The sequence below is a fragment of the Antechinus flavipes genome, chromosome 2 (assembly GCF_016432865.1).
Source record: "Antechinus flavipes isolate AdamAnt ecotype Samford, QLD, Australia chromosome 2, AdamAnt_v2, whole genome shotgun sequence".
Classification (NCBI taxonomy): domain Eukaryota; kingdom Metazoa; phylum Chordata; class Mammalia; order Dasyuromorphia; family Dasyuridae; genus Antechinus; species Antechinus flavipes.
This window is the reverse complement of record NC_067399.1, coordinates 347,933,395-347,947,777: the sequence shown is the minus strand read 5'-3', so window position 1 is coordinate 347,947,777 and position 14,383 is coordinate 347,933,395. Positions and strand designations below refer to the sequence as shown.

The 14,383-nt window shown below is 37.2% G+C and overlaps 1 protein-coding gene across 1 annotated transcript; it reads right to left on the bottom strand.

Annotated features, from left to right (window-relative positions):
• Window positions 1–304: 304 nt before the first annotated feature.
• Window positions 305–14,128, bottom strand: TMEM121 (transmembrane protein 121). The gene is made up of 2 exons (XM_051978020.1): window positions 13,926–14,128; window positions 305–2,647 (listed from the first exon to the last, which is right to left on the bottom strand). The coding sequence occupies exon 2, from the start codon at window positions 2,089–2,091 to the stop codon at window positions 1,114–1,116; it is 978 nt and encodes a 325-aa protein (XP_051833980.1). The 5' UTR covers window positions 2,092–2,647; window positions 13,926–14,128; the 3' UTR covers window positions 305–1,113.
• Between the last annotated feature and the right edge of the window lie 255 nt (window positions 14,129–14,383).

Here is a 14,383-nt window from a genome sequence, read left to right as displayed (position 1 = left end):
GGTTCAGTAATAAAGCCAGTACAAAGAAAAGCCTGAGTTGCTCAGTCTGGAGTCTGGTTCATTCTAGAGCAAAGAAACTCAGTCAATAACCAGAGTTGGGGCTATCTGAGATGGAGTCAGATTTCAGTCTCAAGCTATATTCTTTGGGGTTAAATGCTCAGGAGTCATTCAATAGCTTCCCAAGGGAAGGAGACTATTAAAGGGCCCTATTCTGAATTCCTGGATTAGATCTCTTCAAACAGGTCAGAGAGAGAAACAGGAATGAAGAATAGCATCCTAATTACTAAACATGAGAAAAGCTGGATGTGGGGACCATGAAACTTTTATATTTGCTGATGTATTCAGGAGAGGTTCAGGGCACATGGGTAATATATACTGAGGGCTTTGGGAATGGGTATGTCTAGTGTATATGGTGATATCTCAGTAAGATGCAAACATCTCTCAGGAAAAGTAATAGTGACCCAGAGTAGACAAATTAGGAAATCATAAAAACAAAGAAATAGGAAGCTATGTCTTTATGACCCCCATAGAGCCACTAATCATCAGTCCATAGAGCCAATCCTGTCACATGCATCTCATATACTATGAGCCAATCTCCAAATCCCAGAAGTACTCTGGGGCCTAAAATTATTGAAAATTGACTCTGAAGGCCCAATCTTTGAATAGAAAATTGTGAAGGAGTCTTTAAAATGACAGATCACAAGCCTAAATTCAGGGAACATGGGAAGCATTCTTATCCTCCCTTTGCCCTCTCTACCTAGCAAAGGGAGGATTCATTTCCAAGGCTACAGCTGAATTAGTATGGACTGAATTAAGTAGCCCTGACAATCCTTAAAATGCCCTGGGAAGTTCTCTGACCCAGGGAGAGTGGTCCAGGGATTGGAGGATCCATTTGGTTTTCAGGGACACCCCAGATTATTCCTGAGATGAAGAGACCTCGGAGATCCCAGGCTGAGCCTGAGTGTAGGGAAGGTGGGAGCTCCTCCCATTCTGGCTCTGGCCCTGCTGTCCCATGCAAACCATATTTGATCCTTGCCCACCCACAAGTCCCTCCACAGATTCATGTGCCCAAGCTTCATCCACATGAGCAGGGGCCATGGTAGGCAGTACCTGTCACGTGTCCAGTGTGTCCCGAGTGGGGGAAGGCCCATGGGGGACACCAGGGCCACTATGAATAGGTGGTGCATGAGGCACTGAGTTGTGCAGCAATTGGGGTGGGGGGGGTTGAGGTGGTTGCAATTCAAGGGCAAGTGCCCCATGAGGGGGTGGGAAGTCGCGAACCTGGCGCCGATACTCCAGGAAGGTACAGGTCTTAGTAGCCAATGCTACCACATTCTTTCCAATGAAGATAGTTGAGACTCGGCTGTCGTAGAAGAGCACCATATTGGCAGCACGTACCAGGACAGTGACCACATTGACAGTAACCAGGCTGAGCACAGGATAGAGCATCATCTTTTGAGGGGAAATGTGCTCACCCTGCATACTTATCTCACTGAGTGATACACAGGGCAGAATAAGCAACAGCATGTAGCAGTAGAAAAACATAAGGCCCTCGGCCCAAAGAGGCAGTCCTGTGCGTGGAGGCTCCCAAAGGTTTGCCTGAATGTCAAGCAGGTCAAGCAGATCCAGGGCAACCCAGAAAAGACGGCCACGCAGATCCTCCTTTTTGCGGAAAGTACGCACATACTCCATGCTGTCTAGGGCCACAAGCAGTAGGAAGAGGCCCGGTACACACACAGACAATAGAAGTGTCAGCGCCTTGCGTGCAACTGGATCAGCAGCACCACGCCGGGCAGCCTTGTAGTTCTGGAAAATGAAGTAAAGCTTGATCTGTAGCACGAAGATATAGAGGAACCAGAGGATCATGGCATAGCCACGCTTTGCAGTACGCACCTCAGCCCCGACCCACACAGCCACATAGCGCAGGACAAGCAAGAAGCACACATCGCCCACCAGCACGATGATACACACGCCAATCTTCCGTGGGCCCTGGCTCTGCTCCACAAGATAGGCATCCATAAAGGCCATGCTACTCATGATGACCACTGTGGTCAAGCACACATGGCGCTTGTCTGGTGGTGGAAGCACCATGGTGAGCCTTAACTACCTCTTGGCCTCCCTTCTCTCTTCCAAGGACCTCACATTTGAGGGCCACGGATGTAGAGCCTAAAGTCTGAAGTTGATTCTCCTAAGTCCCTGAAACCTAAAGTCAACCCACCAAGTCCCTTCTGGAGCTTAAAGTCAACTTTCTCAACTTCTTAAGAGTATGAAGCTTTACCTTGAGTCCTAAGACCTGGGGTCAGCCCCCTATTCAATTAAAAAAAATAAAACCTGAGATAAACCAGAGATAAGGGACTTCTTCAACACAGCACATTCCAAGCATGCTCCAGATGAAATTTGATCCAGCCCAAATGGAGAAGATTCCTTCACACTTTAGAGGATAAGAGACTTCTTCAGGAATGGGGATGCAACTCTGTGGCTTCTGGTGCTAAGGGAAAATCTTCCTATACCAGGGGATGAAAATGAGATGAGGCCTGGGTGGAAGCACAACTATGCCCTGGAACTTCTCTCTGGCCTTCCACCTGTCTGGTATTCAGCACTACTCCTTCGGCACACAGCTGGACCTTGTTCTGGGTCCAAGCCCCACCTAAGGAAAACCAGAAGAAACATGGTGATGACATCACAGCACAGTCTTAACTATACCAACCTGCCTTAGGAAGAAGGCAATCTCTGGTTCTAATCCTTCGCTCACTCAGGGACCAGGGTCTTAGATGAAAACAGCCCTTTTCTTCTAGATGAATTGTCAACAGAACAGACTCCCTAAATATGGGTTTTTTTCACTAATACTTTTTTAATATTCAATCCTCTATCTATACCCTAGTCATGCTCACATTCATTCCCCATAGCCTTAATTTCCCTCTACACCTCAGAGACTCCTCAGTAATTCAATCCCCTCTATGCCCTCAAGCCCCACAGCTTTAGTCTCTTAAATCTGGCAGTTCTCCTTCCTCCTTTCTACAAGCTTATAAAAGCAGACATCAGGGCTGAATTTTCTTTTCAACATTAGGTAGTCTTTACCTCCAAAAATATTCTCATAATGTCCCCATTATGTGTTACTTAATGGGTTTCAGACTCTGGGGAGTTCTGAAAGCCAACAGGAATCACATTAGAACTTGAAGCTGGTAGGTACATCATTTCATCCAAATTTTTCATTTTATAGAAATATGTTAACACCAGTCTCAAAAATATTTGTTTCCTTATTTAGAGTGGAAATTTCTAAATATTATTTTCCTTTTTTCTCATAGGCATTTTCTCAAAGAATCATAAATACATGATTGACATGGTTGGCAATGATATTAACTTGCCTATTTTATTGTTTTATTTGCTATAATTATAACTGTCATTTTCATTATTTATTACTGTATAGATCATGTTTAATGACAATCACCTTTATAATAGTACTAAGATTTGTAGAATGCTTTACAAATATTATTTCTTTGATCCTCATAAGTCCCCTGGAAGATAGATACTATTATATCCATTTTACAGATGAGGAAAGTGAAGCAGTGGCCCAAGATCACACAACTCAATCAGTTGTGCGAAGCCAGTTTTGAATTCAGGTCTTCCTGACTTCAGATCTACTGCTCTATCCACTGGACTCCCAAGCTCTCTAAATAAAAATTGACCCATAAATTTTATATTATTACTACTTTTATCATGGAGATTGAAAGGTTTAATAAGTATTATAAAGTTTTGAAATTAAAATTCATAGAAGTCTCCTGATTTTAGCAGTAGACACAGAGAATAAAAATGAATATACTATAAAATTATTAAAAAGAAAAACTAAGTGACTGAGTGATATCAAGGTAATTGTAAGATTAGGTAATAGTAAGATAAGGACTAAATAGAGCAAGCAATAATCCATGAATGAAATCTCCCAATCTATTGGATAGTACAAAAATGCCAGATGCACTGACAGGATTCAACACTTTTGATGTTCAGAAAATAAGGAAAAAATGACAAACAGAAAAGCTTAAACATGAGATCACAACTGAAAAAGAAACTGAAAAGTAAGATAGCACATAGACACACATATACAAGAATTCTAAGATGTTCACATAGTAAATAAGAGATGTTTAGAAACTGAAATAAAGTGTCATCTTAATCACAAAAGATTTATTAAAAGAAGTTCAAAAGTAAAATGCTATATTGAAACATCTGCTTAAGAAGGTTGAAGTACAGCTTGCTTCCAAGTCACTACAAAATGAGTGAAACATTAACTATCGCTATGTTCCAAATACTATGCAGAGAGCTGAGGATTGGAATACAAGAGAGCTAGTGCCTGGCATAGAGAACTTATATTCTAATGAAACCACATACATATGTGTAAGTGTATTTGTATACATATATGTATAGAGATATGGGAGTGGTGGTCAGGGGAGGGAATCATGATCTGGCATATGGTTTCTTAAAATTTTTCTACTTGCAACTTTTTTCATACAGGTATACAATCCCAGGTATATAGGTATATAAAATAAGTATCTAAATCAAATATTTACTGATAATAAATAAAATTTATTTTAAAACAATTTGTTATACATTTAACTTTTATTACACATGAATGAAATGGATGCACTTGTTTGTTTTTACATAAAGAATTAAATCTTGGAGAAATATTTGATACTTTTTACTGTTGCCAAATTTTTCATGATTCCCACATTCATTTTACATGATCCCATATGGGATTGCAACCCATACTTTAAGAAGTTTTGCTCTAGCAAGTCTCAAATATAGAAAGTAAGCTATTAATACACTCTCTTAAACAAGCAATGGTACTGTTATACCTCTGGGGGAAGGTGATGACAGTATACAGAATGGAATGTGGCCAGTGTGAAAATGAGAATACCAGGTCCCAGGGACTGCTAAAACAAACTACTTAACTCCTTTCAAACATATCTTCTGATGGTCCATATTGGAAGGTGTAACAGCATGGAAAAATCCCTGACAAAGGTGCTCCTAGAGTAAAGAAAACATAGTGATAAAAAGATCTAATAATTTTGCCTAGGACTGGGTCCTTTAAAATAAAGAGAAAAGCTATCAAGTTTAGAAATAGGAGGAAGCTTATGCTATTAAGCAACTTAGATATAAATGTGGAAAAATCAATGAATCATTAAAAAAATTAGAAACATCCAATCTACTACAGACTGAGTTATAATGTAGTAGAAAAAGTAGTTACTCATTCAGCTAGATATAAACATTGCTGAATTATATGAAATGTTGCTTTGTACTTTTTGATATGTATAATCAGTACTTACATTTATGCATTGCATTTAGTGTTACTTATTACCCATTGTCATCCTATTTAAGTATTATCACTACCATAATATTGTATTTGTTCTCATTTAAAGCTACCTGTTAAATGTTACTTTGCATTATAAAAAAATTTATATGGTATTAACATATAATAAATGGTATTAATATATAATAATGCTATAAATATGTAATGAATCTGTATTTTCATATAGTACATAACATAAACAGATTTGATATAAATTATTTTTCAAGAGATTGAAAAAAAAATTTTTTTACAGTAGGAAGAAATGTAACACCAATTTCAACAGCTTCTCTCACTGACTATATAACTATGGGACAATAAATAGAAAGCTGCCAAAGATTTGTGGGCTATATATAAGTCCCATACTATACACTATTAATATTTTATTCAAAAAGAAATTCAGTAGGCACAAAAGATGATGAGCACTAAATAACATCACAAAACATGAAATTAAATATATTTAACAATCCAGGAAATGGCATTATGGTTATGAAAGTCATTCTTGAATCAGTAGTCTCTATACAATCAGATCAATGATTTGTTAGAATAAAGATCAAAAATTAATGCAAAGCTAGAAGAATAAAAATGCTCTTTTTTTTTACAATATTCAGCTAAAACAACCCATTTTGACATTTTAAAGTGAATTACTAATATTAAAAATGGTATATAAACAAAGGAAACAGACAATACAAAAATTTCATACAGAAGTTCAATGACCCAATGAAGAGATACAAAGAAACTGAAAAGAACTTAGTCAGAAAACATATATACTTGAGTGTTTGTCATACTTGCCATATTGCAGGAAAGAGTAACATAAGTTTAGAATATAAACTCCTTTGTAAAATCTTCATGATGGAAGATTAAAAACAGTGTATCCTCATAAAACAGAGAGATGTATTGGCAAATAAAACCAGTTTAAAGAAAACTTGGTGAGAAACCCAGCTAAGCAAAGTCATCTAAAGAAAATTAAAGCAGAAAGGATAACATGGAAATGATCTAGAAAGATCTCATGAAAATAACAGCTAGCATTTATAATGTGCTTTAAGATTTGCAAAATGTTTTACAAATATCTCATTTTATCCTCATAACAAACCTGTGAGATAGGTGCTATTATTAAACACTTGTTACAGATGATGAAAAGCAGTATTTGAACTAAATATTTTTTGACTCTTAAGTCCCTTGTGCTACTAGTTACCTAGATTACTCTGGTAGAAAGAAAAAGAGAAAAAAAAAGAGGGGAGAGGAAAAAAGAAAGAAAGAAAGAAAGAAAGAAAGAAAGAAAGAAAGAAAGAAAGAAAGAAAGAAGAAAGAAAGAAAGAAAGAAAGAAAAGAGAAAGAAAGAAAGAAACAGAAAGAAAGAAAGAAAGAAAGAAAGAAAGAAAGAAAGAAAGAAAGAAAGAAAGAAAGAAAGAAAGGGAGAGAGAAAGAAAGAAAAGAAAGGAAGGAAAGAAAGAAGGAAAGAAAGAAAAGAAAGAAAGAAAGAAAGAAAGAAAGAAAGAAAGAAAGAAAGAAAGAAAGAAAGAAAGAAAGAAAGAAAGGGAGAGAGAAAGAAAGAAAAGAAAGGAAGGAAAGAAAGAAGGGAAAGAAAGAAAAGAGAAAAAAGAAGGAAGAAAAGGAAAAGAAAAAAAGAAAAGGAAAGGAAAAAGAAATTTGAGATGAACTTTGTTTCATCATGAAGTAAAGAGGAGTCACAACATTTTTATTCTGATATCAATTGTTCCAGATATATTTATAAAAGAGAAAGAAATGTCACTAAGAACAAAGCCATGAAAACCAAGTAGATTAGACTAAGCATACAAAAGAGAGATTTATACAAAAAGCATTTTGTTGCTATTTAATCATATCCCCTTTTGAGTTTTCTTTGTAAAGATACTGAAGTGATTGGCCATTTTCCAGCTCATTTTACAGAGGAGAAAACTGAGGCAAACAGTCTTTAATGAGTTGTCCAAGTGATGTTTGAGGCCAGATTTGAACTCAGAAATCCAGCACTCTATCTGCTCTACTACCTAGCTGCCCCATACTTTTGTGTGAATCACAGAATTGTAAAAGTTTGATGAAGAAGTGTCAAAAGCAGGGGCAAAATTTCAGGCCTTATTAATACCAAAAAGATGACTAATAGAAGAACAGCAGCAATGACTAACGTATATTCCTACTTTCCCATATAAATTAAAATGTTATGATTAATCAATTAGAAAATTAGAAAAAAATTAGATTCTGTACACATATATCAAAAGCATCTTTAATTAGGGCATTTATTGAGAATGCATATTTTTACAAGTTGTTAACACAGTAACATGATTGAAAGATATATGGAATTTAAGATTCTACCATTTTTATTGCTTATTGACTATAAAATAAGCTTTTGATTCAACAGAAGGAAATTCTGTCTGTCTTCCATGCACTAAAATTACGCATTTTTTCTTGAATAACTTAACAAATAATTTTGATAATTATCTGATAATTAATATCAGGCCAAATAAAAAATAGGCCAAAAATATATAAAATTTTTATTTTCTGTGTTCATCACCATCATAGAGAACCTCCAGAATAGTGACCAAGTTGAAGAATTCCCTCTAAATAGTGAGATCCTCTAGATGACCTTCTTTCAGACAGTACTAGAAAATCTGTAAGAAATCCACAACTAATCATAAGAGTATGGGCTAACAATTAACACAAGACTGGATTATGATAGATAACATGGGGAATTCACCATCAGTATACAAAAATTTGGGCAGACACTGCAAAAGGACAATTTGGGTTCAGAATTTAAAAAGAGGATTAGAGTAGACCAAAATGACTATGGGCAACTGCAAAATTCCTTCAATGAGTTTCTTCCTAAAGCAAAGGCCTGTCTTTGTAATACCATTTTTCCCCCTAGTATCATTGAAAAGGATAGTGAATCCTGTAGCACGCTAGTCTGTGAAGAATTAAAGCGAAAGGGCCATTCAGAGGGCAATGAAGAGATGCATGATAGATGGATTTTCTTGTCTTATTTCATAAACAGTATTGCTAACACTATGTCAAATAAAAATGGACTTTGTTGCAATCACCCTTGATGTTATTGGAAAAGCATGTAATTTACCTCTACTATATATAATGTTGACTTTTGGTTTTGGAAAGCTATTATTTGCCACATTAAGGAAAAGTCCATTCATTCCTTTTTTCTAGAGCCTTTAACAGAAATGTGCATTTTATTTAGCTAAAAGCTTTTTCTGAATCTATTGATATAATCATATAATTTTTGTTAGTATTAATGTGGTCAATCATGTTTATAATAAATTATATAACTATATATAATCATGTTCATAAAATCTTGTATCTAATAGCATTCCTAGTATAAATCTAACTTAATAACATGTAATATTTGTAAGATACATATTATCATACTCTCTGCTAATATTTTATTTAAATTTTTTCATCAATATTTATTAGGAATATTGATCTCTAATTTTTTCCTGTGATTTAACCCTCCTTGGTTCAAGAAAAAGTGTAAAAGTGTATGACAAGAGTGAAGAATCACTGTTGAATAGCCTATATTTTTGTGAAATCAAGAGAAATTGAGGAAGCCCTGGTAGTTAGACCCTGAAGAAAACTTATGGGAAGGTATAGACAAGGATTATACAACATGGAGTACAACTCACATGACTGGAGACAATATCCCCTCTGAAGAAATCACTGAGTTGCTTAAGTAAGCATTTTTCGTACCTACTGTGAAAAAAACATTGGTTTTAAGGACAAAGACAAAACGAAATATGGTTCCTGTCCTCAAAGAGTTTGCATTCTACTGGAGGAGTTTATATTTCATTTTTTGAACATGGATCATAATTAGAAATATGTTGAAGTTTATTTGTACACATCATATATCACCCATATATATGACCTTTCAGAGACCTCAATCATTTAGTATAACCAGGAGAACACTTATATAAAAAAGAAGGGTTTTTCTGTCAGGAAATAGTTTCAAATTATTTTTAAAAAAAAATATTAATTTCTGGGCCCAATTCATTGTCTACTGGCAATATTGATATATTAACTCAAACCAATCTTCTAACTGCCTACCTATACAATAGGCATTTTCATTTATTTGTTTTGTCCAATATGGATTGTTTTAAATAAGCATATTTCTCTTTCAGGAAGTTATACAATACACTAGGCAGTTACCATAAATTGATGTCATTTATAAAACAGAGCTTCTAAAGGATCTCACCATCCCTCTTCCATTTAGACAATGACTCACTTGATGTTAATAATCAAGAGATCACTATAAAAGAATATTATATGATTTGTATATGCCTTATACTATGTAAAATTTCCAATCAATACCTTGGATCAAGAATGTTTGTCAGATTTACAGATGACACAAAAAACTGGAAAAGATAAAAATGAGATGCCAAAAAACCTCAAAAGATTGAAATTTGGTAAAAGTGATAAAAATAAATGTAAAAATCTTATGTTTGCATTCAAAAAATCAAGTACAAGAGAGGTAAGAGATGTTTAGACAACAGTTTATGTGAAAAAGACCCAGAAATTTTAATGGATTACTAACTTCATTTCATGACATTAAAGTCAAATTTGCCACAGCAGTGAAAAGTCTAAAGTGAAAAAAAAAAGTGTATTAACCTAAATTTAACAAAAACACACTGTCCAGAAGGAAGAAAATAATATTCCTAAAATTCTCCGGTCAGGAGGCCAAATCACATCGGAATTCCACAATCTGATTTGGGTGTCACAACTTAGAAAGGATATTGACATGTTTCAATGCAACCAACAAATCACTCATTAGTTAATTTTTAAACAACTACTCTAAACCAGCACTATACTTGGCACTGGACATAGAAAGACAAAAAAGAAATAATTACTTTATTCAAGGAACTAACAATTCATCATAGGAGACAAGTACATATATAAGTTTATGCAAACTGTACAAAATAAACACATAAATACAAGACAATTATGGGTAGGGAGAAAGACACTAGTAGCTTGAAAGAACAAGAAAAATCTTATGTAAAAAATTACATGAGCTAAGCTTTGAAGGAAAGGAGGAATTCTAACAAAGTGAAAAGAAGAGAGTGAATTCCAGACAAAGGTATGGCAATAGGAGATGAGTGTTTTGTATAAGAAATGGGAAGGAAGCCAGTTTAGCTACACTACAGAGTTAATACAGAAAAGTATATAATAAGGCTAGAAATGACAGGTTAGGAACCAGGTTTTGAAGAACTTTAAATGCCAATGATTGAATTTAACCCTAGAAGTTCCTTATCAATGGATAATGGAATTTATTGAGTAGTGGAGCAACATAGTAAGAAATGTCCTTTAGGAAAATCACTTTGATAGATATATGATCAGAGGGAGCAGACACTTGAAAAAGAGAAACCAATTAGGAAGTTAGAGCAATATTCCAGAAGAGAGATGAGGACCTAAACTACAGTAGTAGTCATATGATTTTTTAAAAAGACAATAGATATGAGATTTAGTATATAAGTAGAAAAAACAGGGATGAGAGTAATGAGCTGAGGATTATTCCAAGGCTTCGACCCTGGCAGTAGTAATGTATATAACAAAATTAGAAAAGTTCATAGAAGAGATGGGCAGGGAAGAAAGATGACTGTTTCAGACTTTGAGAGGCCCACAGAACATTGAGTTTGAAATATACAATATGTGGAAGAAGTGGAACTCAGTAGAGATATTAGGTCTGGATATACAGATCTGGGAATGAACTGAATAGAGATATTTCAACCCATTATCATCATCTCATAATGAGGTGCCCAAGAAAGAGACTATAGAGAAAAAAGAGGACTGAGGACATTAGGTCCCAGGATGATGACCAGATGGTGAAGGATCTGAAAACTGAAAAACATGCTACGTGAAAATCACTTGAAGGAATTAGACGTGTTTAATTAGAGAATACTTAAAAGAGTCTATAATAGTTACTTTCAGTTAACTAGAGGGGAAGTCAAATAGAAGAATGATTAAAATTGTTATGTTCTGTTCCTGAAGGCAAAAATAAGACAAATTAGTGAAAAAGAGAGAGACAGATTTTGTTCCATATAAGGGAAAATTTCTTAATAATCAACTGTCTAAAAGTGAAATGAATTTCCTTCTTAGTTTTTTAGCACTGTGTTATTTGCAGTATTCAAAAGAAAACTAAATGATAACTCATCTGAAATCCTCAGTCTTCTTCCAGCTTTACGAATCTGTGATTCTGTGATTCTATGACTTAAGGTGCAGGGAGAAAAAGAGCTTCACTCCTTCCCCTCTCCATGTATCTATTATACTCTATCATACATGCGTTTAGCAACCACTTATTAAGCACTTAAAGTATCCAAAGTTCTGTGTACACATAACTGTGGCCATGACTTTTGATCTATACACCTGCATGCAATCTTTCCCCTTTCTTCCTTATCCTGGACTCACTCTTCCATTGATAGGCCTGATGAGACGGAGCCAAAGAGAGTTATAATTGATATCCTTCCTCCACTGTTTGATTTTCTCTGACCCCAGACCTGCAGGTCCTACTATCTGTAGCATATATTCTCCTCACTCATAACTCAAAAACATTGATCTCAGGCTGTGGTCATATCATCAAAATATTATGACCCAGTCACAAAGAAATCTTCTAACTCATTAAAACATCACTATTGGAAAGAGGCTAGCAGAAGGGTAGGTACCCCAGAGTGGAAAGGAACATGTAAAATTATTTTTCAAGTCTCCACTTCGAGGTCTTTTCTCTCACTTGTCTCTAACTTTTGGGAGCTAGACATCTTCCACTCATGATGTTTTCTGCCTGCCCCTCTCTGTACCCTTTTTGGAATTTTATTATCTCCTCTGAATTTCCTTGGCTCTCATTCTCTTTCCTCTGCTTCTTTTTCTCTGGTCCTTCTATTGTCTCTGACTCTCTTTTTCTCTATATATCCTCTCTTTCTCTATTTTGACCCTCCCTGCCCATCTCCTTCTATTTCTCTGTTTTTTATCCCTCTTTTGTCCTTCCCAGGATTAGAAGCTGATTTCCCAGAGGAAACTAGGTGGTGAAGTGAATAGAGCATTGGCCCTGGGGTCAAGAGGACCTGAGTTCAAGTCTAGCTCCAGACACTTAATACTGTGTGGCCCTGAGCAAGTCACTTAACCCTAATCATTTTGCAGCCAAAAAAAAAAAAAAAAAAAAAAGCAAGCAAAAAAGAAATTTGCCTTTTTATTTAACTCTACTAAGTTTATTTTTATGCCTAATTGAAATATTGCTTTTGCCTTAATTTAAGATATCTTGAGTCCCCTTTTCCTTCTAGTCCCCCAATTTTATCTTTTAATTGGCTCTGACACTTTCCACCTCTAAAACTTCTAGGTTTCCTCCTAATGTCCCTAGAACTATACTTGTGAGGCCATGTTCCCCCAGAGGATTTGGGGAGAGGAGGTATAATAGCTGCCCCCTAAATCCTGGACTATACTACCAAACCATTTTCTGCCTCCATCTCCTGGATACAGACTTTGTCACCCCATAGCCAAGTCCTGCTCCAAATACCCATTTTCTGCTTACCCCCATTATCTTAGGCCCTTGCTTTCTAAACTCAAATCCTGTTCAGTCCTCCTGTGCTGGAACTGCATTCACAATTCAGAACAGGCCTGATGCTCAACCCCTCCTCCACATTTCACATCCACTAGTCATGTTTACATTTAATATTCTAAGTATATTTTTCTTATTCCAATTGAATATAAACTCCTTGAGGGAAGAGACTTATGTCTTCAAATTACCAGCACTTCACAATGTCTAGCACCTAGTAGGCATCTAATGTTTCTTGGATTTTCAAAAAAAAATTGGTGACATCCAATTATTTGACCCCATTCTAATCTATAGATTATTGGAGTTTTTTATCCTTTTCTTCACCCTCTCCTATCCTTCCCTCTGCCTCTCCCAGAGACTGCTGACCTTTCCCTATACCAGTTCCATACAGACATTTCCTATGAGAAGTGCAACCCAAAAGACTACAAGAGAGGAGGTATGATTGATTCTGCCCAGCACACCCCGCAAGCTCCTGCCCCATGATAGCCAGATTGAAGACTGTGTTTCAGATCTAGTAATAATCAGTGCTGGAGCAGACCTTTGTGGGGTCTCAGTACCCCAACCTTGCTCCCAAAGCAGGCACCCCTAATTCTCTCAATCTGCATCACCAACCACTCCATCCTTCTCATATCTATTGCTCTATACATCGCCCCCCTATTCTTGGCTTAATTGCCCTCTCCTCTATTCCCAGGCCCCCACCATTACCCATTACTACTAGTTCTCCTACCTCTGATCCCCAATTCCCTCCATCTTTCTCATCTCTCTCTCATATATCCACACCTTCCCTCTCCCTTTATCCAAGGCTCTGGATAAAAGTGGGGGGAGGGGAATGGTTAAGCACTCAGAGGCACAGAGAAGAGGACAGATTTAGTGAGGGTCCTCTCTTCAGGCCCAGGTCGACCTACTAGTGCCTTAACTCCGGATGTACAGTTCTCTGGCCCGGGGGATGGCCCGACTCATCCCAAATCCTTCCCAGACTCAGGCATGCCCTCCCCCCAATCTCATCTCCCTGGTTCGGGCTGCGGCCCACCTCCCTACCAGACATCACCACTGTCCAGGTGCTGAATAGTCTGTTCTTCTGAAGCTCACGGTTCTCTCCAGGCAGAATAAAGAGTGCAGGGTTCCAGGCCCGGGCATCCAGCCCCAGTCCCCAGTTCTAGAGGTTTTCCAGCAGCGGAGACTGTGGCTGGCAGGCAGGGGCGGCAGTGGTCCCAATCCTTGCTTGAGCGTGGACTGCGGCTCCTTCCTCCGCCCCTTTCCCTTCCCTTAGCTCCTCCCTCCCTTTCCGTACCCTCCAAGGTGGAGCCCTCTTCCCCTCCTACCCTACCGCAAACTGCGTTCTCCTCTGGGGTGATAGCCACGCCTACTTTTAAGATTGGGGGAAGGGAAGAGGAGGCGGACCTGGAATGGACAAAGAAACGACCTCAGTGTCCGGACGTGGGTCACTAAAATCAATTGAACCCCAAACTCAGCCAACCTGGTACCCCTCCCCCACA